Genomic DNA, 27662 nt, shown 5'->3' with positions numbered 1-27662 from the left:
TTGCAGAAAATTAATTTATTTTTGTAATTATACAAATAATAACAACATAAATAGATCTAATCATAAAAAAAAAAAACACAAATAAATTCAAAAGTCAAAAATAACAAGTAGAAGAAATCTATAAAAATAATTAAAAACACATGGACCGAAAGGATGATGCAAAATTGATTAATTGTTGTGGTAGGAAAGTTATATTGGTTGCCCATTTCTAACAATATTTTTTTATTATAAATTTTGTATGTTTACAAAAAACAAAAAAAAGAAAAAAAGAAAAAAGAAGAAGAGAAAACAGAAAGGATATTTACGCGGTAGAAAGAAAGAAAGAGTGGCGTGAAATTAGAAAATAGAAAATAGAGAAGAAAAGGTAGCATAGGCCAGGGCGGCGCGTGGACGTGAATTGTGAGGCGAGGTGGGGGTAGTAAAAGTAAAAAGTAAGGGAAGGGTGTGTTCTGGAATCTCCAGATCAGATCAGATCGCATAGTCAAGTCACGAGACTCACTCATCTCATCTCTGTCGAAGTGAGAAGAAAACCCTAAAGATGGTGAAGAAGCGAGTGCCGGAGTGGCTGAACAGCTCACTATGGTCTTCTTCCACCTCCAACGAAGACGATCATCGCCTCTCTGTCGCCGTACAACCTCCTCCTTCTTCAACCACAACCACAACCATAACCACAACATCACAACAATCCAACAACAACAATCACAATCACATTCACACATCCAAAGAAGCTGAAGTTGTTGTTGAAGCAGAAGCAGAAGCAGAAGCAGAGATAGAAACCCATGCCCCAGTCGGTCCCTCCGCCGAGGACATTTCTCGCCAGGCCCAGCTCCTTTCGGAGGTGAGGTATTATTGTTTTAATAGCTTATATAGCTTATTATTCTAAATTGTTATTTGATTGATTCCTCTAATTCAATTTTTGTAGATATCAAAGAAAGTTGTAAACATGCGGGAATTGCGCCGGATTGCATCTCAGGGAATACCCGACACTGCTGGAATTCGTTCCACCGTCTGGAAGGTAAACTCTCTCTCTCTCTCTCTCTCTCTCTCTCATCATGGGGGGAGGGGGTCACTTTTCATCTTAACTCTTAAGAAAAAAATTATTTCTTCAATATTTTCCTTTTTCTAAATTTAACACACTGTGGCGAAGTAAATATATATATATATATATATATATATATTTTTTTTAAGGCTTGTTGGTTGTTTCTTGTTACAGCTGTTACTTGGCTATCTACCACTGGATCGTTCGCTTTGGCCATCTGAAATGGCTAAGAAGAGGTCACAGTACAAGCAATTTAAAGATGAGCTTTTGATGAATCCTGTATGTTGTTGTTTTGAACAACTTTTAACTTTTTATACCTTCATCTTCTGTTTCTTCATTTAGTTGAGATGACACACAATAACTCAATCAGTATATTAGATGAGATGAATTAAACATAATGCAGCTCACCATTTTTTCCATATTGAATATGGGCATTCTGCTTCCTTTTTTAATACTCCCCTTATTCTATGTATTTATGTCTGTGTGTCCGTGTGTTTATGCTGAATTGTTCACCTTTTTGTTCAATTGTTGGCTTTCTCCCTCAATTTTAACAGCATTTTTATTTATTTATGACATGGACCTCACCAAGGCAGGGCCCTTTGGACCCATCTCTGGGGAGTTAACCACATATACACGATCCCACCCTCCAAAACTGTGAATCAAGTAATCCAGGGGAACTCCTAGTGGGGACATTGAACCAAGGATGTTTGGATCTACTGCTCATCCCAAGCCTCCAACCATTAGGTTTCACCTTGATGGGTCACAGTTTTAGCAGCATTGCCAATCAAATCTATGGTGATGTGAAAACACATTAGTCGCCAATGAACTTTAGCTCAAATGGCATCTCTCCCCCCCATAATAAAGAGTGGGAAGATGAGGTTGTGGGTTCAAAATCCAATAGGTGCATGATTAAACTTACCAATTAAGAAAAAAAGAAAGTAAAAGAACTTAATCTAAGTTATATGGACTGGGTAATGACAATAGAGCATGGTCACTAGCCATTTTTATATCCCATTTGATAGATGTTTTAATTAGCAAGCCTTGCATTTTCTTTTATTACTTTAGTTGATTTATACTCTACTTTGTTGAGATCCAGGTTTACCTTCATGACTCTGTAATACTGGAACTTTTTTTTCCCTCTTCTCTACAATATCTTGATAGACAAGAGAGAGTTTCTTGGGAGGTTTGCTCATGTTTAGCAGAGCAACTAATGCACCGGTAAGAATGAATGAGGGAACAAAAAAGGGTAGACGAAGACCAAAAATAATATTATTAGAAGTAGTAAAAAAGGACATGTCAATTAAGAAAGTAACAAAGATTATGACTTTAAATAGAATAGAATGGAGAAAAAGAATACATGTGGCCAACCCTAATTAATTTGTTGAGGATCCATAACCGACCCTAAAATTTTTAGACTAAGGCTTTGTTGTTATTGTACAATATCTTGAAAGATTCCATTTTTGATTGCCTTTGGAAATAAGATTTATGTTACCGTGCTTCATCTAACTAACCGCAATTCTTTCTTAAAAGGAAAAATGTTTATATTCTTCCTCTTGAATCTTGATTAAGGTAGTGTGAACCAAAGGCTTACAAACACAGGACCTCATCTTAATGAAAAGTAATGAGATATTTAAAATATTAATGAAGTATGCTTTCATGTTGCATCCAGCTTGAGTTTTTTTTTTTTTTTCCCCCTGCAAAAATTTGGGTTTTCTTAATGTTTCTGTGGCTAGTCAGTCAGAAGTCACAAGGAGGATGGATAAATTCAAAAGTTGTGAGAAAGAAGACTCAAAATGTGAAAGCAGGTGCTTGCTCTCAAGATCAGAAATAACCCATGGGGAGCATCCTTTGAGTCTTGGGAAGACCAGCATATGGAATCAGTTCTTCCAGGTATCATATTAAGTGCATTCACTTGAAAAATGTTCTAAAAACCCAGAATTGAAAACTCAGAATTTCTTAGTCTATACAAATGAGAATTATGATGCACTTTATAAATAAATTTTAGTTTTTCCATTCACTGTGAAATTAAGTATTTTGGTTTCTTTGGGGTTTATCTTTTAGCGATTGCTCTCTCTCTCTCTCTCAAGGACGATTTCAAATATTTGCACCATTGCAATGATGCTAAATTATTTTCCTCTTTAGATACAGTGCACCATTCTTGTTGGAAGGGTCCAGCCATTCAAACAACTATTTTCAGATCCCCACATGATGAACTTTAAATGGGTGATGGTTTTCAGACTATTTTAATGGTGATTATGATGTTTCGTAAACATCACTGGAAGACTTCTATTTTCTATTTCTGTAATTTTGAAGTTTTCTAAAATAGGGTTATATTTCCTTGTTTTAGAGAGTTTTTAGGTGTATTTTAGTCAAAATTCAGTCTTATATTGTAGGATGTTAATTAGGATCTATTTGAGAGTGCTTATGCTTGAATATTACATTTTCTAGAAACTTTAAATTGGCCCCTAAGTTGTAAAACGAAATGTAAAAGATATTCCTAATCTGGTGTATTTCTAATCTCTACCTTGTAGTTGTAGATTCAAGATATTCTAGGGTTTAGTCGCGCACTAACTCTTTCTACGCTATCATGCTGCGATAGGTGGTACTAGAGCCTTGGTTAACCTGGTTTGAATGACCAAACAATGAAGCTGACTGCAACCACCCTGTTAATGACAATCAAGGGGTGTAAGTCATCTGTGCAACAATGAGAGTTCATAAGGCAGCATTACAATCCTACAAATGACAAGATTTGCTTGTTATTCCAATGTTTTATGCTTCTATGGATTGTGAAAGAGATAGGAACAAATTGTATTGGAGATCTAGCCAGAGGCCAGTCTATTTGTAGACAGGTTTCCAGTCATTTCATTTATCGAATTCCTGATTTGGAAGATTATTTTGATTTTTGGGCGACTTGTGTCAAATAAGATAGATAGCATGGACTGAATGTGGTATCTTACTAGGAAGATGGTGCTAATCAAATTTAAGAACTGAGATAGGCACATGAGTTATCTTGCATTACACATATGAGAGGAGAGGAGGCCTGGTGATATAGGACAAGGGGGAACAAGGTAATCTTATTTAGAACACCAGGGACAGATCTGGTATAACTTGGGTTTTGAAGAATTAGGGTTAGGTTTTGGTGGGGAATAGGCTAGAAAATAATGGGGATTATAGAGTTTCCAAAGGGACAAGGATTAATAGGGTTTTAGGAACAAAATCAAAGGTGAAATTCAAGATTTGGGTTGCTGTGAACAGTGATGTGAACAGTAACTTTGAATAGTTTAATTAAAGAAAATAGATAAATCTAGGAATCACTCCTAGACTTCCTAAGCATCACACCTAGGGTTCTTTGGCATCACACCTCGGAGAAGGTTGCATCACACAAACCATAAAAGAAAGCATTGTAGCTCTTAAATTCTGAAAACATTCATTGTTAATCAACCAATGGAAAGTACTACAACTCTTTAAATAGAAGACTAATTCCTAATCCTAGTTGAACTAGGATTGCTTAAAACCCTAATAAGACTTGGACTTGGACTCCTTGGGCTTTATTTACTAAACCCAAACTAAATAACAAAGCAGTGTGTTTACGATTGTAAACACATTGTTCTTTTTCATCAATAAAACTCTTATTATCTATCAAAAAAAAAAAAAAAAGAATATTAGGAAATTACAAAGTTGCTCTTGACACATAAAATCAAATAAAATATAGGAAATCTGTCTTCTCACTGCCTCCTGCATCATTCTCCCTTGGTTGGAGAAAACTCAACCTCGAGTTTTGAAGTGTAGAAGTAAAAAGAATCTTGGTTTCTTGAAGTGCATCTTTGACATTGAATAAACACTTTGAATTCGAATTTCCTTTTGTTTCTTAGTTTGTGGCAGTAATGATGATAATTTTACACACCAATTCAATTGACCTATTAAACTCTTCGGGAATGACAAAATCGATATCTCAAAAAGTTGGTGTAGGCAATAGAACACTGCTTTGGCAGGCAACATGAAGTTGGGAATAAGATGCTTCGAGGGTTATATTCTTCACTTCTGCCTCGTAATTTTGATATCCTGCCTTTTCAATTTCAACTACTTCATCAACAGTTTCCATCTCTTTCGAGTTTTGTCGTATTACTTCAAGCTTCCCTTGATCACTTGCATCTATCTTCAACTTAGCACCTCCTATGTTGCTTACTAGAGAACTTGTACCTTTGACAAAGTCAGTAGAGTACTCATGCAGAGGACATGAGGGCTTTGATAAATCTTTCAAAGAAAAATCAGTGCAATCTTTGGAAAAATCTGCTGGAATTTGAGGCACTTCTATAGGCTGGTCAGGTTTTATTTTCGTACCTTCTAGAAAATAATGGGGATTATAGGGTTTCCAAAGGGACAAGGATTATTAGGGTTTTAGGAATGAAATCAAAGGTGAAATTCAAGATTTGGGTTGCTGTGAACAGTGATATGAACAGTAACTGTGAATAGTAAAATTAAAGAAAATAGATAAATTCTAGGAATCACACCTAGACTTCCTACGCATCACACCTAGGGTTTCTTGGCATCACACCTTGGAGAAGGTTGCATCACACAAACCATAAAAGATAGTATCATAGCTCTTAAATTCTGAAAACATTCATTGTTAATCAACCAATAGAAAGTACTACAACTCTTTAAATAGAAGACTAATACCTAATCCTAGTTAAACTAGGATTTCTTAAAACCCTAATAAGGCTTGGGTTTGGACTCCTTGGGCTGTATTACTAAACCCAAACTAAATAACAAAGCTTAAAATTTGTCTTCTCACTAAAATATAGGAAATCTGTCTTCTCATTGTCTCTTGCATCACCTGGCTACCTCGAATTAGCCATAAAATTTCTTTCTTTCTTTTTTGTTTCTTTTGATACTTTGTCATGGGTGGTTCTATCCTTTTCTTTGTTGAGTCAAAATCACTCTAATTTTCTGTTGAAGAAGGGGGTACTTTTTTACTTATTACGTATTTATGAGAGAGGCAGAGATTCATTACGATCAATGTTCATGGGCAAGGAGAGTGCAAAGAGATTGTTATCTATGATGGAGGACTTTATTTCCACCGAGTCTCCTGGACACTTTGCGCGAACCGTCAAAGATGGAATGACAGTTTTTATTCTACAATTGGGTTCCAATGCACATGGCTCTTTTCTTATGATTTCAGAACTTTTACACAGCCGTTGGAAAGGTTTCATAGTGGTACTAGAGGGGAAATTGGGTAGTGGTTGGAGAGGCTTTGGATTTCACTTGAGGAAGGCTATTGCTCCGGAGACTCTTGTCGTTAAACTGCCCCCAAAGAGTCTATCTAGGATTGAAGATAAAGCCTCCAAATCATTTATGACAGCGGTGGTGAAAGGCCGACGAGTTGAATCCAAAACACACAGGATGGCAGCGGCAGAGAGCAGCTAGAATGATGGTAGTGGAGGAAATAAAGGAAAACGATTAATGCTGAATTCTCAAAATTCAAATTTTGCAAATCCTGGTAATCAAACCCATGATTCACGTGAGAGCAACTCCGGGAAGGAGAAAGCACAGATTGGGGCGAAGATCATGTCCGTCATAAATGAAAATGTTTCGAATGGAACTGAAGGTGGGTTGATTATGGATCTTTATATTAGGATGGAACGTGGGCCTAATGGTAAGTTTTTGGGGGGGGGGGGGTTAGCTGGTCCAAGGTTCTTGAGGTGGACTCTTCGGTTGGTCAAGTTCCATAACCAAAGCCCATTAACAATAATAAGCCCAAACAAAAACTTGTTTTTAAGTGGCGGCCCATACCATCCCAGCCCACTATCCCTTCCATTTTTGCACAAAATCAGACCCACCCACACAGTAAGCCTTCCTCGCATGTTCCTCTCTCTCACCCAAATACTTCGGCATCAACAATAGCTTCTTTGGTGGGTAGCAATAAGATTGATGTTGAGCCAACTTCGACCCTCATGGAACCGACATGCACCGAGAAGCTTCTCTTAGTGATCAACAATTCCTATGCTTCCGTGGATGAGTTTCTGTGTTACGATGCTTCTGTGGATGAGTCCCTGTGTTCCAATGGTGATGTGGCCTTGCAACGTGACATCCAAAGGATCATCCACGAGCATACGGACAACGTCATCAAGAAATGGGGGAATTTCGAGCAGTGGGTTCTTGAATTAAGAGATGGGGGAGGAGGGTGGCAGTTTCGATTCAGATTTCTTTGCCACTAGGAGATGTCGTTGACAGTGTGGATGACTCGAATCAATTGGCAATGGTACTGGGGTTGTCATCAAAATCTAAGGAGATAATATTAGGACAGGAAAAAGGGGATGATGTTGTGGAGGATTGGGTTTCAGATGTCTGTTCTGAGGATGCTTTTTAGTATACTAAGGGATCTTCGCTGCTCTTCGCTACCTCTAACTGTTGAATCACTAGCTTTCTCTTTGCCTATGGGTGTTATGGATAACTGTGAAGGGTCAGCAACTTTGGATGGAGAAATTGCTGGGTAAGGACAATTACTCAAAATGGTTTCATAGTAATTCAATGGGTTTGATGATTTTTTGGGGACATCTCTCAAAGGTTTGGAATAGACAGCAACCAAGTTTTTGTTGGCTGTTGAAGTTGAGTTATGGCAGAGGGCTACTGAGGAAAAAATTCAAAAAACTGTGAAGAGCTTAGGAAGGAAAGGAATAAGGGAATTGAGAGATTTATTTAGCTTTGTCAATTATGGTTCAACTTCAGCAAGGTGCAGTGGTAATAGTAAGGAAAGGGCTCTAATTGTTCCCCAATGCATTTGAAGATTTTATCTTGGAATGTTAGAGGTTTGAATGAGAATGAAAACGGCTTCAAATTCGTAACTTATTACGTACGTGGAGGGCTGATATCGTTTGTTTGTAAGAGACGAAATTGGAATGGGTTACAAGAGGACTTGTTAGAAGTATATGGAGTTGTCCTTATATAGATTGGTTATATCTGAGTTCAAAGGGTGCTTCTGGTGGAATTTTGCTCATGTGGGACCAAAGGGTGGTTGAAAAGATAGAGGAAATAGTGGGGCATTTTTTGGTTTCTTGTAGGTTCAAAAATGTTAGTGATCAATTTGAGTGGGCTTTCATAGGTGTCTATGGTCCAAATTTGAACAGGAAGCGTCAACTTATGTGGGAGGAATGGATAGCTGGTGGAATTAGCCATGGTGTTTGGGAGGTGATTTTAATGTTATTCGTTTTCTATCGAAGAGGTTTGGGGGCGGGAAGATTTACTCACTCCATGTATGACTTTTCAGATTTTATATCTCCTCATGGACTAATGGATAATCCTTTGGAGGGAGGTCTTTACACATGGTCTAAGTCTACCTCAACTTCTAGAATAGATCATTTTCTCTTCTCTCCGGTATTGGTAGAGTATTTCACACATTTCTCCCAAAAACGGCTACCTATAGTGTTATCTGATCACTTTCCAATTCTTTTGGAGAGTGGGAGTCATCGAAGAGGGCGAATCCCTTTTTGTTTTGAGAATATGTGGTTGAAGGCAGAGGGGTTTTTGGACAAGGTGAAGTACTGGTGGGAGAATTACCATTTTCAAGGGACTTCTAGTCACATACTTGCCAAGAAGTTGACTGCTCTAAAAAGGGATCTAAATAAGTGGAATGAAACAGATTTTGGCAATATTACAGCCAAGAAAACAGCAACTATGGTGTAAATTGAATGCTTTAAATGTTAAAGAGGAGAATCAACCTCTAACAGAGGAGGAAAAATTGGAAAAAGCAATCTTTCGCTCCAAACTTGAGAAGACTGCCTTGTTAGAGGAGATTAGCTGGACACAAAAGTCCAGTGTTGTACTTAAAGGAGGGGGACTCCAATACGAGGTTTTTTCATAGGATGGCCAACTCTAATTGAAGAAATAATTGTATTGAAAATCTTATGATTGATGGGGCTTTGTCTTCCAACTAGGATATGATTGCTAACCATATTGAACAATTCTATATGAATTTATACTCTAAGCAACAAGATTAGCAGCCTTTCCTGGATGTGTTGGATTTTCCTAGGATTTCAGGGGAAAATGTGGATTGGTTAGAGAGACCTTTTGAGGAAACTGAGATTTTTGAAGTCATCAGGGATTTTAATAGGGACAAATCACTTGGGCCAGATGGTTTTCTAATGGCATTCTTTCAAGCTTGCTTGGGGATTCTCAAATCAGATAGCATGGTTGTGTTCTACCATTTCCATGTTACAGGTCAATTTGAAAAAAGCTTGAATGCAACTTTCATTGCACTCATTCCTAAAAAAACTGCAGCAGTGGAAGTAAAGGATTTTTGGCTTATCAATCTTTTTAGGGGGTTTATAAAATACTTGCTAAAGTTTTGGCTATTTGACTTCATATTGGTTTTAGGAGATATCATTTCAGCACCTCAGAATGCTTTTGTTCTAAATAGGCAGATTCTTGATTCCGTTCTTATTGCTAATGAATGTCTGATAGTAGGTTGAAGTTTGGTCTGTTAGGGTTGTTATGTAAATTGGACATAGAGAAAGCCTTTGATCATGTGAACTGGGGATTTCTTACATGCTTGAGCTTTGTGGCTTTTCTGATAAGTGGAGGCGGTAGATTTTGTTTTGTTTATCAACGGTTCATTTTTCTATCCTTATTAATGGTTCTCCCTATGGTTTTTTTGGGAGTTCAAGGAGGTTGCGGCAAGGTGATCCTTTGTCCTCTTTGTTATTTGTGTTGGTTATGGAAGCTGTTGGTAGAATGTTGGATAAGGCTGTCCATGAAGGTCGTTTGTTAGGTTTTCATGAAGGTGATTCTACAGGAAGATCTTTGGTGGTTTCTCATCTCCTTTTCGCTGTTGATACTCTCATTTTTTGTGATGCTAATCTTGATCAAATGCTGATTCTTCGTGTGGTACTTATTTGGTTTGAGGCTATGTTGGGTCTGAAGATAAACTTGGGTAAGTTTGAACTGGTGCCTGTGGAGGCAGTTCATAACATTGATTTTTGGTGGCTGTCCTAGGCTGTAAACAAGGGTTTTTTCCAATGAAATATTTGGGTCTTCCTTTGGGAGCAAAATTCAAGGACAAGACAATCTGGAATCCAATTCTGGGGAAGTTGGAAAGAAATTAGTAGGTTGGAAAAATTATATTTATCCAAGGGAGATAGAGTCACTTTAATTAAAAGCACTCTCTCAAATTTTCTAACTTATTTTCTTTCTTTATTTCCTATTCTTGCTTCAGTGGCTAACCGAATTGCAACACATCAATGGAACTTTCTATGGGGTGGCCTAGGGGATGAGCCCAAATTTCATCTTGTTAATTGGGCTACTGTTTGTGCTCCACTTTCTTTAGGTGGTTTGGGGATTAGGAACTTGAGAATTTTTAATGCAGCTTTATTAGGGAAGTGGTTATGGAGATTTAGGTAAGAAAGAGATGCTCCTTGGTGACAAGTGATAGGGGTGAAGTATGGTTGTGAATGGGGTGGTTGGTGTTCTAGCTCATTCTCTGGTCCATATGGAGTTAGTTTGTGGAAAAATATTAGACGGGGGTGACCCTCTTCATCTCGGTTTATCTTGTATGAAATTGGAGATGGATCAAAAGTGCAATTCCAGCTAGATTGATGGTGTGGAACATCTTCTCTTGCAGACTACTATCCTGAATTGTATAGGATTTGTCGAAACAAAGAGGCAAGTGTGGCTGATCTAATGAGGTACACCAATGGAGTTGATTAGCCAAGACTTTAGCAATAATTTTATAAATCCCCCCAACCAAACTAATGGGCTGAAAATCCCTAATCTCATTTGATGCATGTTTTTTAGGAATGAAAGTAATAAAAGTTGTGTTTAAACTTTTCTCAAATTGACCATTGGCAAAAAAATGATGAAATACGGCCATAAGATCAGGTTTAACAATCCCCTAGCAAGCTTGGAAAAAAGCCATTGGGAAGCCATCTGGTCCAAGAGATTTATCACCATGAAAACTCTGAATGACATCAAAAATTTCTGCCTCTTCAAAAGGTTTTTCTAACCAATCCGCATTATCGCCAAATATCATTGGAAAAACCAACGAATCCGAAAATGGTCGATCAACCTATTGCTCAGAGTTCAAATTCATGAAGAAATGAGTAATGTAGTCTGCAATTATACCCTGATCTGAAGACAAGGTGCCATTAACCATTAGGCTTTCAATACCATTATTTTTTTTGTTAGAATTAGCCATTCTATGAAAGAATCTGGTATTGGCGTCCCCTTCCTTCAAGTGCAACACCCTATACTTTTGTCTCCAACTAATCTCTTCCATAAGAGTCAACTTTTCAATATCTATACGAAAATTAGTTTGTTCTAACTTCTCCTCAGCTCTTAATCTATGAGTCTCCTCTTTAGCATCCAAAACATTAAGCTTGCTCCAAAGGTCCTGTTTCTTAAATGTGACATTGCCAAACTCAGTCTCATTCCACTTTTTAAATCCAACTTCAATGTAGCCAACTTCTTAGCTAGTATAAAACTTGGGGTTCCTTGGAACAAATAGGATGCCCACCACTTTTTCACTTTGTCGACAAAATTTTCCATCCTTAACCACATATTTTCAAAACGGAAGGGAATTCTACCTCTTCGCTGACTCCCACCCTCCAACAAAATAGGAAAATGGTTAGAAAGTACTCTAGACATCCTTTTTTGGGTGAATTGTCTGAAGTGATCTACCAAAAGTGGGGAGAAAAGGAACTGATCTAGCCAAGAAGCTGAGGATGTATTGGACTAGGTGTAAAGGCCCCCTTCCATATGTATATCCATCAACCCATGCAAAGAAACAAAGTCAGAAAATCCATACATAGCCCAAGAGTAGCTAGCAGCCCCCAATCGCTCTGATGGGAAACGGATTATATTAAAGTCCCCTTTGAGGCACCAAGGCAAATCCCACCAACTGATTAGCCCGGTTAGTTCCTCCCACATCAACCTACGCCTTTTGTTCAAATTTGGCCCATATACGCTTGTAAAAACCCACTCAAATTGGTCGCCTACATTTTTAAACTTGCATGAAACCGAAAAATGCCCCATTGCTTCCTTCACCTTTTCCACAACCTGTCTATCCCACATCAATAAAATGCCTCCAGAAGCACTGTCTGAACCCAGGTACAACCAATCTACATATGGACAACTTCATATACTTCGAACAATACCTCTAGTAATCCACTCTAGTTTGGTCTCTTGCAAACACACAATATCAGCCTTCCAGGATTGCAACAAGTTACGAATCTGAAGCCTCTTGTCAACTTCATTTAGCCCTCTAGCATTCCAAGAAAGAAGCTTCAAATTCATTGAGCAACAGAAAGAACCCGATTCCTATACCAATTCGCCTAGCAGATGTAGAGCCATAATTAATAGAACTAAACAACCCTTTCAACTCTCTTAAACCTTTCACCCTCGAACCTTTTAAACCACATGTTTTCTTGTTCACCTCAGCCCTTCGATTTAATTCAACTTCAACAGCTAATAAAAATTCTGTTGCTTGATCTTCCAAACCCTCAAGGGACGTGCCAAGGAAGCTATCGAAATTATTGAATCTCTTTTGAAACCAATCGGAATAAGGTTCCTGACTCTCTGAAGTATCTCAAAATGCTTTTGTGAGGGACAGACAGATCCTTGACCCTGTTCTTATTACTAATGAATGTCTTGACAGTAGATGGAAGTCTGGGGTGCTGGGGCTGATTTGTAAGCTTGATGTTGAGAAGGCTTTTGACCATGTAAGCTGGAGTTTTCTGCTGCAGATGTTAGAAAGAAGTGGGTTATTTGCCAAATGGAGACAATGGATCTTCTTTTGTCTATCTACAGTCTGTTTCTCCATTTTGATTAATGGCTCTCCTTGTGGATTCTTTGGTAGCACCAGAGGTTTGAGGCAAGGTGATCCATTGTCTCCATTGTTGTTTGTTTTGGTGATAGAAGCTCTTGGAAGAATGTTGGATAAAGCAGTTCATGAAGGATGCATGCCAAGATTTAGTGTGGATAACTTGTAGGGAAGATCCTTGGCAGTGTCTCATCTCCTTTTTGCGGATGATATGCTAATTTTTTGTGAGGCTGATTTAGAACAGATTTTGATTCTTCGTATGATTCTTATCTGGTTTGAGGCGGTGTTGGGTCTAAAGATAATTCTAGGCAAGTCAGAATTGGTACCGGTTGGGGTAGTCCATAATATTGACCTTTTGTTGGTTGTTCTTGGCTGCAAGCAGGGTTCTCTTCCAATGAAATATCTGGGTCTTCCTTTGGGTGCTAAATTCAAGGATTAGACTATATGGAATCCAATTCTAGAGAAAATGGAGAGGAGATTGGTGGGTTGGAAATGCTTATATTTATCCAAGGGAGGTAGAGTCACCCTAATCAAAAGCACCCTATCTAATTTACCCACTTATTTTCTATCTTTATTTCCTATTCCTGCTAGTGTGGCTAACCGAATTGAGAGGCTCCAGCAGAATTTCTTATGGGGCAGTTTTGGAGATGATCCTAAAATTCATTTGGTTAAATGAGCTACTATTTGTGCTCCTATTTCTTTGGGTGGCTTAGGGATAAGGAAGATAAGACTTTTCAATGAAGCTTTACTTGGGAAGTGGCTATGGAGATTTGGGATTGAGAAGGATGCCCTTTGGAGACAAGTGATAGAGATGAAATATGGATGTGTGTGTTTGTGGGGGGGGGGGGGGGGGTGCTGGTGTACCAGATCTGTGAATGACCCTTATGGTGTTGGTTTATGGAAAAATATTAGTCAGGGATGGCCTTCTTTCTCACGCCATATTCTGTATGATATTGTTGATGGATCTAGAATGAAGTTTTGGCAAGACCGGTGGTGTGAAGAGACATCTCTTGCTGTTAGATATCCTGACTTGTTCAGATTTTGTAGGAATAAGGATGCCAGTGTGGCTGAGCTTATGAAGTCCTCCAATGGTGTCCTCTTTTGGGATGTGAGATTCTTTAGGGGTGTGTATGCTCGGGATCTAGAGGCTATGTCAGACTTCATGGAAACTATATATGGTTCTTCTATAAGGGGGCTAGATGAGGATAAAATGTGTTGGATACCTAGCAAAGATAAGGGTTTCATGGTTAGTGATTATTATAGAATTTTAGTTGGCAACACTTTCTATGGTTTTCCTTGGAAAAGTGTTTGGAAGCAGAAGATTCCCTCTAGAGTAGCTTTCTTTGTTTGGATTGTTGCTTTAGGGAAATGCTTGACGATTGATAATTTACGAAAAAGGAAGGTGTGGATTTTGGATTGGTGCTACATGTGTAAGAAAAATGGTGAATCGGTTGACTATCTATTCCTTCATTGTCCTGTTGCTATGGATCTATGGTCTATGGTTTTGTGTCTATTTGGAGTAACTTGGGTTATGCCGCACGTTGTTTTGGGGCTATTAGGGTGTTGGCAAGGCAGCTTTGGTCGTCATCAAAATGGTTATATTTGGTCCATCATTCCTCATTGCTTAATGTGGAGGGAGAGAAATAGTAGATGTTTTGAAGATATTGAAAGATCTATTCCGAACCTCAAGTTACTCTTTTTTAGAACTTTAATGGCTTGGTTGTTTGCTTTGCAAAATCAATCATTCCCTTCTTTTATTGATTTCCTAGACTCTTGCAATTTTTGTATTTGATTTCTTAACCCTTGTTCACTCCCTGTGTACTAGGGTGTTCTTTTTTGTTATCAATATAACTTATCACTTATCAAAAAAGAGGTACACCAATGGAGTCCTTCATTAGGATATACATTTTTGTAGGGATATGCATAATTGGGAATTAGAAGCTTTTTGGAGCTTCATGGATACCATTTATGGCACTCCTGTAAGGGGGATTGGGGAGGATAAGAGATGTTGGTTATCTAATAAGAGTAAGGGGTTTATGGTTAGTGCGTATTTCCATCTTCTAGCTTGGAAGTGTGGTAGAGACAATTGTGGGGCCATAAAAGTCTATATGAAGCTGAAAATGGTTTCATGGAATGTTCGAGGTTTGAATGACTCCCAGAAACGTCTGGTGGTGAGAAACTTGTTACGTGAGTGGCAGTGTGATGTGGTATGCCTTCAAGAAACAAAGCTTGCCGGCATAGATAGACAGTTGGTTTGCAGTATATGGAGCTGTCAGTATGTGGATTGGGTGGCTTTAGATGCTGATCAGACGACAGGTGGGGTCTTGATTATGTGGGATAGGAGGGTTTTGGAAAAGTTGGAGGTTTTGGTGGGCTCGTTTTCGGTGTCAGTTCAGTGGAAAGGTGTGGAGGATGGTTTTAGTTGGGCATGTTCAGGGGTGTATGGCCCGAATGATAACAACTTGGGGGGTGTTCTGTGGGATGAGTTGGTTGGTATTCAGCAGTATTGAAATGTTCCTTGGTGTTGTTTTGGGGATTTTAATGTTGTTCGTTTCCCTAGTGAGCGGAGGGGTGGGCTTAGGCTTACTTTGGCTATGGAAAAATTTTCTGGATTTATTGAAGATTTAAACTTGATAGATTTGCCTCTAGAGGGAGGGAGTTATACATGGTCTAGCAGTACTGACCAGCCATCCACGTCTAGGATCGATAGGGCTCTAGTGTCACAAGATTAGGAGCAACACTTGCCAGATGTAATCCAACAGATTCTCCCACGACCTGTTTCAGATCATTTCCCAATTCTTTTGGAGGCAGGGGGTATGGTGAGGGGGAAAAGTCCTTTCCAGTTTGAGAATGTGTGGTTGAAAACGGATGGGTTTGTTGATAAGAGTAAATTCTTGGTGGAATCGACATTCTATTTCGGGTACTCCTAGTTATGTGTTTGCAAAAAAATTGAAAGCATTGAAAGAAGATATTATTCAGTGGAATCGCCAAGAGTTTGGTAATGTTGGACATAGGAAGAAAGATTTACTGAGGACTCTAGAGTTACTAGATGCTAAGGAAGGGGTCCTTGGACTCACTGAGTCGGAGAGAGTTGAGAGAAGGTTGAAGTGAGAGCGCAAGTAGAGCATCTTCTTTCCCCAGAGGAGATTTCATGGAGACAAAAATCAAGGATGCTATGCATTAAGGAGGGAGATAATAATACTAAGGTCTTCCACAAGATGGCCAATTCTCATAGAAGGTATAACCATTTGAGTTTCTTAGAAGTGGATGGGGTGATTAATGAGGATGAAGCAGAAATGGCTGCTCAGGTAGTTCAATTTTATAAAACTCTATATCAGGAGCTTGAGGAGTGGAGACCGTTTGTGGAAGGACTGGAGTTTGATCAAATAGGGGAGTTGGAGAGGGGCTGGTTGGAGAGGAGATTTGAGAAGGACGAGATTCTATCAATGGTCAGAGATATGGAAGGGGATAAAGCTTCAGGTCCAGATGGCTTTTTTATGGCCTTTTTCCATCATTGCTGGAGAGTGGTAGAAAGAGATGTTTTAGCAGTTTTTGAAGAGTTCTATCAACACTTTAAGTTTGAGAAATCTCTTAATGCTACCTTTTTAGTTTTGATTCCTAAGAAGAATGATGCCTCAAACATTCGTAATTTCAGACCTATCAGTTTGGTGGGGAGTTTATATAAAATCTTAGCCAAGGTTTTGGCAAATAGATTGAAAGTGGTGTTAGATAAACTGATATTTGAAACTCAGAATAGTTTTGTGGGAGGTAGGCAGATCCTTGATTCAGTTCTGATTGCTAATTAGTGTGTTTGATAGCAAAATGAAGAGTAAGATGCTGGGAGTGATCTATAAATTAGATGTTGAGAAAGCTTATGATAATGTGAATTAGGAGGCTCTTCTGAAGTTGTTGAAGAAAATGGGTTTTAGGGAGACTTGGTGTATTTGGATTCGAACATGTATCTCTACAGTGCAGTTTTCAGTGTTGTTCAATGGGTCCCTAGCTGACTTCTTTGGTAGCTCTAGAGGTTTGAGACAAGGGGAACCGTTGTCTCCCTTGTTATTTTTGGTTATGATGGAGGTGTTTAGTAGGATGGTGAAGAGAATGGAGGGGGCAGGTTTACTTAGTGGTTTTGAGGCGGATGGTAGGAGGAGTAGAGGGGAAAGTGTTTCACATTTGCTTTTTGTAGATGATACTATTTTGTTCTGTGATGCTAAGGTGGAGCAAGTCCTACATGTTCGATTATTACTACTTTGTTTCTAGGTTGTGACTGGTCTGAAGGTTAACATAGCTAAAAGTGAAATGGTTTCTATAGGGGAGGTAAATAATGTGCATGCTTTGGCAGAGATATTGGGTTGCAGGGTGGGGGTCTTGCCAATGACATACCTGGGTATGCTGTTGGGGGCGTCCCATAAGTCCTCTATTTGGAACCCAATTTTGGAAAAAATGGAACGGAAGTTAGCAGGGTGGAAGAAATTGTACTTATCGAAAGGTGGTAGGCTGACATTGCTTAAAAGCACGCTTGCTAGTCTCCCCACTTATTTTTTTATCTCTATTCACCATTCCTATTCATGTGGCAAACAAAATTGAGAAGCTGCAAAGGGACTTCCTCTGGGGAGACACATCTGTTAGGTTGGGATAAGGTGTGTATGCCTATTGCTAATGGCGGTTTGGGTATTAGGAAATTGACCACTTTCAATAAAGCTTTACTAGGAAAGTGGCTTTGGTGCTTTTGAACTGAGGAGAATAGGCTTTGGAGGAGGGTGATAGCTTTGAAGTTTGATTGTTTGGGGGGGGGGGGGGACCTCTAAGTTGGGAAGGGGTGGTCATGGATGTGGTTTATGGAGAAGTATCCAGATGGGCTGGGGAGTTTTTAACAGCAATGTTCAGTATAAGGTTGGGGTGGGGGATAGAGTGAAACTTTGGAAAGACAGGTGGTGTGGAGATCTTCCTCTCTAATTGGCTTTTCCAGTATTGTACAATTTTGCTGCAAACAGAGAGGCTTTCGTAGAGTCATCATAGGTCAAGGGGCAGGGGTTAGGAGAACTTGGGATGTTCGTTTCATTCGGGATCCTAATGATTAGGAGGCAAATGTGGTAGACGAGTTCTTTCGATTCTTGGCATCCAAGGTTCTTTCAGGGACTGATGGTGATCGTTTGAAATGGAAGTTGACAAAAAATGGGGACTTTACTATCCGTTCATATTATCATAAGTTATATGGCTCTTCTTCTGTGATTTTTCCTTGGAAAGGTATTTGGAAGGTTAAGACACTTCGACGTGTCTCTTTCTTTGTTTGGACAGCTGTATGGGATTGGATCCTCACGGGAGATAACTTGTGGCTTAGGGGCTTTGACTTCGTTGACTGGTGCATTATATGTCGTTGCTGTGGTGAGACAATGGATCATTTGTTGTTACATTGTGGAAAGGCTAATCGGCTGTGGTGCTTTGTCTTTAGAAGTTTTGGGATTTCATGGGTTCCCTCACGGATGGTGTCAAACCTTTTATTTAGTTGGTGGAATTGGCTGGGGAAGAATGCATCCTACATTTGGAACTTAATTCCGCTATGTTTGATGTGGTGTATTTGGAGGGAACGCAACTGGAGAATGTTTGAGGATTTGGATAGATATGAGGACCAAATGCTTGCTCTCTTTTCTGGTTCCTTTTTTGGTTGGGTTAGAGCTTGGGGACTCACATCTAGTGACTCTTTTCCTCTTTTCCTTAGCTCTCTTTCTTTGTAATTTATGTTTTCTTTGTTTTTTGTTTGCTGATGTTCCTTCTCTTTTGTACTTTTGTTTTGATGATGCTTATTTGCATCTAGCAGTTTTCTTGAATATACTTTCTCTTACCTATCAAAAAAAAAAAATCTTCTAGCTGGCCATAGTGAGCGGTTTTTCCCTTAGACGAGCATTTGAAAGTAGAAGATTCCTTCTAGAGTGACTTTCTTTGTATGGATTGTTGCCTTGGGGAAATGTCTGACAATTGACAATTTAAGGAAAAGAAAGATTTGCATTTTGGATTGGTGTTATATGTGCAAGTGTAATAGTGAAACTGTTGACCATCTATTCCTTCATTGTTCGGTTGCTTTGGAGCTATGGGGTATGGTTTTTGGTTTATTTGGAGTTTGTTGGGTTATGCCAATGTCTGTTGTTGAGCTTCTTGCTTGCTAGTAAGGTTGATTTGGTTGCCATGGTAATGGATATATATGGATTGTTGTTCCTCATTTTTTGATGTGGTGTATTTGGAAGGAAAGAAATAGTAGGTGTTTTGAAGATAGTGAGCATTCTTTGCTTGATCTCAAGCTTTTATTTTTTAGAACCTTATTGGACTGGTTCTCAGTGTGGAGAAACCAACCCTTTTCTTCAATTTTGGATTTACTTGATTTTGTAATTTTTGTATTTGATATGTACACCCTTGTATACTCCTTGTGTACTTTGTTGTCTCTTTTCTTGATATCAATAAATTTTTATTACTTATCAAAAAAAAAAAAAAAAGAAAAAAAGAAAAAAAAGATAGATAGCAATGTTGTCAAATAGTGGGTAATTATGAAGTGTATAAAGGTAAGCAAAATAAATGAAGATTTGTTTTATTTCTTTTTCCTTGCGACAATTATGATAATATGTTGTACAAGTGATTTTAATAGATATGTAAATTCATATGAAGAACCAAGTCCAGATTATTGCCCAAAAAGTTATTTTGATCAATTCCAACTTCAAGCATCGAGGGAATATACAAATTTAGGAGTCAATGATTTGAAGCCAAACTTTGAAGGAAAAATTAAAGAGGTTGAAAAAGATCAAGTCTTATAACGAGCTGATGAATTGAAAGTTGAACATGGTATCTTCCAAAAATTCCAAGAGGACAATGGAGTTGTTTGAGAAAATTGAGAAGATTGATGAAGATCCCATTTCGTGCAAAGATTTATTGAAGAAATTATCAAAATTATAGGTAAGCTCATGACCCACAAGTTCGATTATCCAATTGATTTTGTGAACAACAAAGTATTGCAATATTTGAATTTTATTGGGGTTGAAAGATTTAATTTGGGTTGTCAATTCTTATTTGGTGAATATTGTCAATTGCATGAAAACCAAGGAGAAAGAATCTCATATTACTTTGTTTTTAATGGTGGGTTTCTAAGTATGAAAAGAAGATTGAGAGATTGAAGTATTTGTTCTCTTGGTATGGAATATCTCAAATCCCGAGTGTTAACTTACAATGAATTCTTTTCAAGTAGAGGTGTAGGGCGTTGTACACGTTATTGGAAGACTTATTTTTATTGTAGTAGTTTTCGAATTTTATAGAATAGGGTTCTATTTCCTGTTTTAGAGAGTTTTAGTATATTAATTAAGATCTTTTTAGGATTTTTTTTATTGGAAATAAGTCTTCTAGACCCTTTAAATTGGCCCTTAAGTTTTACAACAAAATGGAGAAGTATTCTATCAATAAAAAAAATTAGTATTTTGCTCTTTTTGGTGGATTTTAGAACTTAATCTTGTGGATTCAATGTGTTCTAGGGTTTAGTCATGCACTACCCCTTCCTAAGCTACCATGCTGCCCCAGATTATGATTTTTTCCTTAAAAAAAATGATATAGGATTATGATTTTCTTCTGAATTGAGTTTGGGATATTTTCAGTCGGTCGCATCCTAACAGAATGTGCTGAATGTGTCCACATATACTGTGATGGCCAATAAACTCGCTCAAGAGAATTTTCCTGCCCCAAAAAGAATAAGGCAGAGGGTAAAGTTTGGGTTCAAAACTTAACAGGTGCATGTCTAATGTCCAGCAAGAAAAAAGAAAAAAAAGGTTCCACATATTTCAGAATGAGCCTTGGATCCACTGCAGCACTGTCTTCTTGTTCTTGACAAAATTTGCTTGCATTAGCTATTATGTCTGATGTTTCCTGCTATCTAGTCCAGATTGTAGCTTGAGAATGATTGCTGACTATTTCCCCAAAAGATTACTGTCTTCTGATTAAGTGCAAAACCAAGCCCCTTGTGCTATTGAACAGTAATAAATGATATTAGCTGGTGCTAGTGTAGTATTCTTGTGAAATTTGTAATTATATATATGGGTTTGTAGGACACAGAGATCATAGAACAGATTGACCGAGATGTGAAGCGCACCCATCCAGACATGCACTTTTTCTCTGGCGACTTGCCTTTTGCAAAATCTAATCAGGTATGTTCTCCGTTTTTGTTTTAAAATTTAATGTATGTGTGCATAACCTTTTGACTATGATGAGTATAAGGAGTTGTACTGACTTATATGCCTCACATTTTCAGGAGGCTTTAAAGAACATATTAATTGTTTTTGCAAAGTTGAATCCGGGTATAAGATATGTTCAGGGGATGAATGAAATTCTGGCTCCTTTATTCTATGTATTCAGAAATGACCCTGATGAGGAATATGCTGTAAGTACATGTCAATTTATTTGTTTTGTTTTGTTCTGTTTTTTAGGATGATGCCTCTGTTTCGTCTTTATCTTGTTTGTGTTTGAACTGTAATCTACTTCTATAGTCTATCAAACTGAATTTAAGGTTATGAATTTAGGTAATCAGAAATAGTAGTTGGATGCTCATGTGCTGCTGCACTTTATTGTTTCAATGTAATTTCTTGGGATTGAGGCCATACAAATAGGATCTCACTAGGTACCTAATTGCTTAATTCAGTTGAGTGTTTAATAAATGTTTTTAATAAACATTTCATTTCCTCTAGATATTTGCTTTCTAGGATTTAAGTGTTGTATTACCGCTTTAAGTTTCCAGATTGGCAAGCATTTGATATCAGAATATTAGGCTGTCTTTTATTCTATAGCTACTGTTGCTTTGTCCCATAAAAGCATATTCCCGTAAAAAGGGAGAGCTTTTATGTCTAAGTTTTGATTGCTTATGGTTTAGCTACTTCTTAGTTCTTTCTGCTCTTACGGAAGAGGTGCTTCTTCTGCTCTGGTAGAAAAGGTGCATAAGAACTTACAGGTGGCTACAGAACATCTTATTTTGCAAACAATTTTTTCTAGGCCCATGGTTTTCAGCATTGACCAAATTTCTTCCCTGCTGGTTTTTCTTGAATGGTAGGTCATTGCAATTTTGCTTTCTTCCGTGAATTTGATTTTACATCTCAAAATATGTATATATTGAACATTTCATGCCCCTCCTATTGCTGACTTCACTGGATTAGCCGATATAACATTTCATAGTTAAAAACAAAGATTTTGGAGAAGATTTTGCTATTTAACTACTCACAATTTTTTCTTTTATTTAATAGTGCTGTTTTTGTTATTATTATTATTAATATTGTTATTGTTATTATGATCTCTGGTCTTTCGGTTTTTTAAATGTTTATTACAAATAGATTCATTGTTATTTTCTTCCTTTCCACCTCTAGTAGGTTACAAAATTTGGTTCTTCTCTAAAAGCCATGTTGTAGAGTCTAGAGTTGCACAGCCTTTTGGTGCTATTTCTCTTTTTGATATGTAATGAACAAGTTATTAGAAATTGAAAGGACGTCGCCCTAGTACACACAATTTATGCAAGATAAAAACCTCTTTCAACAATTTTTGTTACTTGTTCTAGAAGGGTAATTATAAATAAATAAATAATAATAATAATAGTAATAGTAAGAGTAAAAACTGGGAACTAGCATCCATTTTCTTCCTGTTTACCTTCTCTACTGCCTTGTAACCCCTGTATCTTTGTTCATGGTTTCAACCATGTTCTTGAGTTTTCCTCTAGCGTTGTTATTGACCTATGTAGATTTGTCACTTGTATTAGTTTTGAGATTTAATATATATCATATAGCTTTAAAATTATCCATATTAAGATCTATGCCTCAACAAAATGCTTTCGGACATTCTCCAAATCCTTAGAATATTAAAATGGAAGAAGTTGATCTTCAAACCAAAGAATTAAACTAAGTTTAACACTAGATTTAAAGATAAAAATAAGACTTGCATTGTGTGTAAAGCACCATATTTTTCTGGTATGATGAGAATCACTTGCCTATGCCAATATGTGCTTGCCCCAGTAACTATTAACAGCATGATCACAACATGGAGAAATCATGTGTCCTACCTTTTGTGGTCTTTCTACTTCTATAGAGAAACCTCGGACACTGCTTAGACTTTTTGTTTAATCTTTTGAGTCAATCCAAGAAAAGAATGGCGGTTTTGACAGAGGAAATCAGTATTAAAATTTTAATTTTTCAGTCCATCTTAAGGGTCAGTTACGGCCTTTGGCTATGAAATGGGGTTAGCACTCACTGATCCCTTAGACCTCTAATGAACGTGGGATCCGATCCAATTGCTCTAGACAATGGCCAAAGAATTTACTGTTTTTGTCACCTTCGAAATCAGAATCAGATTTGTTTCTGATTCAATGTTGGTCTGAAATCCTTTTTTTTTGGCAAGAAATCCTAGTGATTAAGATATTGCATCCATTAGCTTTTCTTGGAAAGGCATTTGGAAGGTCAAGGCACCTCGGCATGTTTCTTTCTTTATGTGAACTGCAGCTTGGGATAAGATTCTTAAGGGTGATAATTTGCGGAATAAGGGTTTTGATATTGTTAACTGGTGCATTATGTGTCGCTGTTGTGGGGAGACAGTAGATCATTTGTTGCTTCATTGTGAGAAGGCTCATTGGTGGTGGAGCTTTGTCTTTAGATCCTTTGGGATTTCTTGGGTATTACTAGGTTCGGTTGCAGATTTACTTTTTGATTGGTGGAGTTGGTTGGGGGACGTACTTAGCACTTGGAATTTAGTCCCTTTGTGTCTAATTTGGTGTATTTTGAAGGAACGTTGTCGGCAGACTTTTGAGGACATGGATAGATCTGATGACCAGTTGCTTGCCTCTTTTTGTGGTTCTCTTTTTGATTGATCTAAGGCTTGGGGACTCACATCTAGTGATTCTATCCCTATGTTCCTTAGCTCTCTCCTTTGTAATTAATTTTCTGTGTTTTTTTTTTTCCTCCTTTTTGTACTTCTGGTTTTGCTTTATGCTTTTTTTGCATAGAGCAGTTTTTTGAATGTACATCTTTCTTATCCAAAAAAAAAAAAAAAAAAAAAAAAGAAGTTTTGAATAATGCAATTTCCATCTATAGCTATCATGTCTTTTAGTTTCATTTTTCATTTCTTTTCCTAATTTGTAAGTTATGCAGGCCTCTGCTGAAGCAGACACGTTCTTTTGTTTTGTTGAGTTATTGAGTGGATTCCGTGATCACTTCTGTCAGCAACTTGACAATAGTGTAGTGGGAATCCGTTCCACAATAACAAAGTTGTCACAGCTTCTTAAGGAACATGATGAGGAACTGTGGCGTCATCTTGAGGTCACAACCAAAGTAAGACAAGATTCTAACTTATAAATTTTTTGTTGCTTTTAGTTGCCCTTATCGTACCATCTCTTTTTCTGTTAGAGAACTGGGTGGTTCTTGATCCAAGCATCCCAATTCAGAAAACTCCCTGGGTACCTTCTAGCTTAAACATATCTCTTGATGGGATAATGGTTCCATTCTGGGTGCAATACTAAATATAAGATTCATACTGAAGAAAAAGCTAAAAGTAAAAAAATCAAATATGTTATAAATTAGTACCTGTTGCCTGTTGGTGACGTGCTGGGTGCTGAAGAAGAGAAGTAATGCAAATTCTTGGTTGTAAGGTGTCCAACCTACTTGTGAAATATTTAGGTCCAAAAATCCAATATATTCTAAATTAGTACCTTTTGGTGACATGCTGAGTGCGAAAGAAAAGAAGTAACACAAAATCTTGGTTGTAAGGTGTCCATCTTCCAAAGCATGGTAATATGGGATAGTTTATTGAAACTATGGAAGCTGGAAGAAGCTTTATTAATGCAAAGGAGGTAGAATTATGTTGATTAAAAGCACTATCTAGCCTACTAACCTTCTTTTTAATGCTCTTTCCCCTTTGCCTGTCAGCTTTGGTAAAATACTCTCAGAGATTTTCTTTGGGGTGGCATTGATAATGACTTCAATTTTCAATTTGTTAAACATGCCTTGTCAGTGAAATGTTATGGTGTTATGCAGTGGAAAGAGATGTTCTTTGGAGAAGGGTGATGAAAAAAAAGTACAGTGGTTCATGGGAGCTTGAACTGGTCAAATTTTCATTGGAACCTAAGCTTTATTAGAGTGGTACAAGATTGGGAGATTCAATCCTCAGTTTGCTTTCGTGATGTACTTTATACTACTAAAGTTGGGTGGGAGGCTAGAAAGCACTGACGCAGCTCCAAGGTCGCTACACTGGAGTCCGACACGGCATCCGGTGTCCGACTTGCCGACTCTCCCTTTTTTTTTTTTTTGATTCGTGCCAACTCGGCCAGATTCGCGCTGATTCGGGCCAAAATGGGCTGATTCGAGCCGATTCCGGCAGAAACGGGAACCGATACGGCCGAAACGGCAATCGAAACAGGCTGATACAGCCGATTCCGGTCGAAACAGCCACCAAAACAGGCCGATATGGCTGATTCCGGCTGAAATAGTTGCCGAAACAGGCCGAAATGGGCAGCAGCTGCCATTCTTCTGCTTCATGTGGCCTTGTGAAAGGAAAAAAAAAAAAAAAAATGATAAGGAAGAAGAAGATGAGAAGAAAAAAAAAAAAAAAAAAAGGATGGAAGAAGAATAAAGGTATGTAACAAAAGAATATAAATTAAGTAGGTGGGGAAGTCAATTATTTAATGTGGGTGGGCTTGGGAATTGGAAAATGAGTAAAGGAACCTACTTGAAATGTGGTTTTTTGTTTACAATTACCAAAAGTATTGATTTTATTAAAAACAAATCATAAATAATTGTTTTTTAATAATAAATTCTACCATTTATTTGAATTTTTTATATAAAAATATTAAATTCACTATATAAAAATATTTTTAATAATTTTTTAATCGCCGAATCCCGCCACATCCGCACCCATCTTTTTCAAAAATTGCCGAGTCCCGCACCCGTACCCGAGTCCCGAAACACACCCTTGCTTCATAGGTGGGAGGGAGAGGATAGACTTATTTGGGTACTTTCTATAACCATGGTTTTGGAAGTTAAAACGTTTGTAAGAAATTGGAGGGTGGTGATTCTTTTCCTTGAGGAGGTAATTGGAAGGTTTAAATCTCTAGTAAGAGTGGTTTTTTTTTTTTTAATTTTTAAAAATGATAATAATAATAATAATAATAATAATTATTATTATTATTATTATTGTTGTTGTTGTTGTTGTTGTTGTTGTTGTTGTTTCTAAATTTGGATAGTGGCATTAGGGAAGATTCTAATGATGGATAATTAAGGAAGCTAATAAATACCAATTGTCCCAAAAGCTTAAACTATAACTATAAAAAAATGGTGAGTTGAATTATTTAACCATAATTTTAACACTCCTGATTTAGTCACCAATCTCCTCCATAATTCTATAACTATCAGAAAATGGTAGCCAGGCCTCCATAGTTTATAAAATATTGTTAACTGTAGCTTATTAATCAATATCTATTAAGCACCTTTCTGTTTTGTAATAAAATGACAGGTCAACCCCCAATTTTATGCATTTCGGTGGATTACTCTTCTCTTGACTCAGGAATTCAATTTTGCGGACAGTCTTCACATTTGGGACACACTCCTAAGCGACCTTGATGGTCCTCTGGTAGGATTATGTTTCTTTCTGGCATTATTCTATTTGACATTCTGACTGTAGAAAATATTTAAACCTTTTGTAGCTGAAGAGGAGAGAGAGAGAAAAGCTGGATGGTTGTAAATAACCCAAGCATTCCATTTCCCTTGAGCTGTGCTAGGGAATCAATTTAGCACACAATGTCTTTTTCTAATAATAATAATAAACTCATGCATTGGACAGTTTGAAGTTTGAACTGACAATGTCACCCATCACTCCCTACTTATGGGGTGAAGTACCACTAGACCCAAAGGCCTTCGGCAAGTAGCACACAATGTGAATGTTATTTACCCGAATCACTAATGATTTAGCAATCAAACTTTATGGGTTTCAAATCTTGTGATCCACAAAACAAAAAGACGCTTTTTCATAGGTTCCATGTAAATGCTTTTGGATGATGTATATTGCCATTAACTGAAAAACAGGTTTAAAAGTACCGACATGGTTACTATACTAAATCTATGTTTGCAGGAAACCCTTCTTCGGGTATGCTGTGCTATGCTAATACTCATCCGGAGGCGCCTTCTAGCTGGTGATTTCACTTCTAATCTCAAACTGCTCCAAAACTATCCCCCAACAAACATCAGTCATTTGCTCTATGTTGCCAACAAGCTGCGTGTACAATCCTTGGGCTAATTTTCTGAGCTACACTTTTTTCCTCTGTCCTCCCTCATTTTTGTGTTCCAAAATTTAATGTTTGTAAATTATTGGATGTATATCTGGATTGAAAATAATAACTGATAGGCAGGAGGTTTTTTTTTTTTTTTTTGGGAACTCAAATTCATTGTTTACCTTTATGTAACAGGCATGTGTAATTTTCCATCGTGCTACCCCCTCCTAATTCTAGATTGATTAGGTGGTTGACCAAGAACATTTGTTAATTGTCATATTTTTCGTTTGATGTCTATATGATTCAAGATATTGTCAGTTGAGTTTACAGTTTACTTTTTCAGAATTGCATGCCAGTAAACCTTAGGCATTAAATGAATCCTTCCCCCATCTTGCCCCTGTGAATTTGGCTCAAGTCTTCTTCCAAGAAAGAACTAGGAACATGCCAGACTGTACTAACAAGATGGTCAATCTCAGATCTAACAGATTTGGTGGTGATTGCTTGCTCCTTCAAGTTGGAGCGAAACATAAAAAATCAAAATCGAAATTGAA

General features: G+C 37.6%; 1 protein-coding gene across 4 annotated transcripts; it reads left to right on the top strand.

Annotated features, from left to right (window-relative positions):
* The first annotated feature begins 296 nt into the window (after positions 1–296).
* LOC115949655 (TBC1 domain family member 13-like) lies at positions 297–27440 on the top strand. 4 transcript variants are annotated; one of them, XM_031066942.1, is made up of 9 exons: positions 300–838; positions 923–1015; positions 1214–1318; positions 2777–2929; positions 20930–21028; positions 21133–21261; positions 24002–24181; positions 26358–26474; positions 26973–27440. In XM_031066942.1, exons 1-9 carry the CDS (start codon positions 539–541, stop codon positions 27135–27137), a joined length of 1341 nt encoding a protein of 446 aa, XP_030922802.1. In that variant the 5' UTR covers positions 300–538; the 3' UTR covers positions 27138–27440. The 4 variants fall into 4 exon arrangements, with proteins under 4 accessions (XP_030922805.1, XP_030922803.1, XP_030922804.1 ...); XM_031066945.1 differs by lacking the exons at positions 26358–26474; positions 26973–27440 and adding an exon at positions 24884–25417 and having other exon boundaries at positions 297–838; XM_031066943.1 differs by lacking the exon at positions 2777–2929 and having other exon boundaries at positions 299–838.
* The last annotated feature ends 222 nt before the right edge of the window (positions 27441–27662 follow it).

The sequence above is a fragment of the Quercus lobata genome, chromosome 6, assembly GCF_001633185.2.
Source record: "Quercus lobata isolate SW786 chromosome 6, ValleyOak3.0 Primary Assembly, whole genome shotgun sequence".
Lineage (NCBI taxonomy): Eukaryota > Viridiplantae > Streptophyta > Magnoliopsida > Fagales > Fagaceae > Quercus > Quercus lobata.
This window is presented reverse-complemented; position numbering and strand designations above follow the sequence as displayed.

Bases quoted from the DNA above. Each gene is read 5' to 3' on its own strand.
- LOC115949655 (XM_031066942.1), top strand. From the start codon at position 539: ATGGTGAAGAAGCGAGTGCCGGAGTGGCTGAACAGCTCACTATGGTCT. The intron at 1,319-2,776 runs GTATGTTGTTGT...GTGGCTAGTCAG, and splicing joins ATGAGCTTTTGATGAATCCT to TCAGAAGTCACAAGGAGGAT. The intron at 21,029-21,132 runs GTATGTTCTCCG...TCACATTTTCAG, and splicing joins CTTTTGCAAAATCTAATCAG to GAGGCTTTAAAGAACATATT.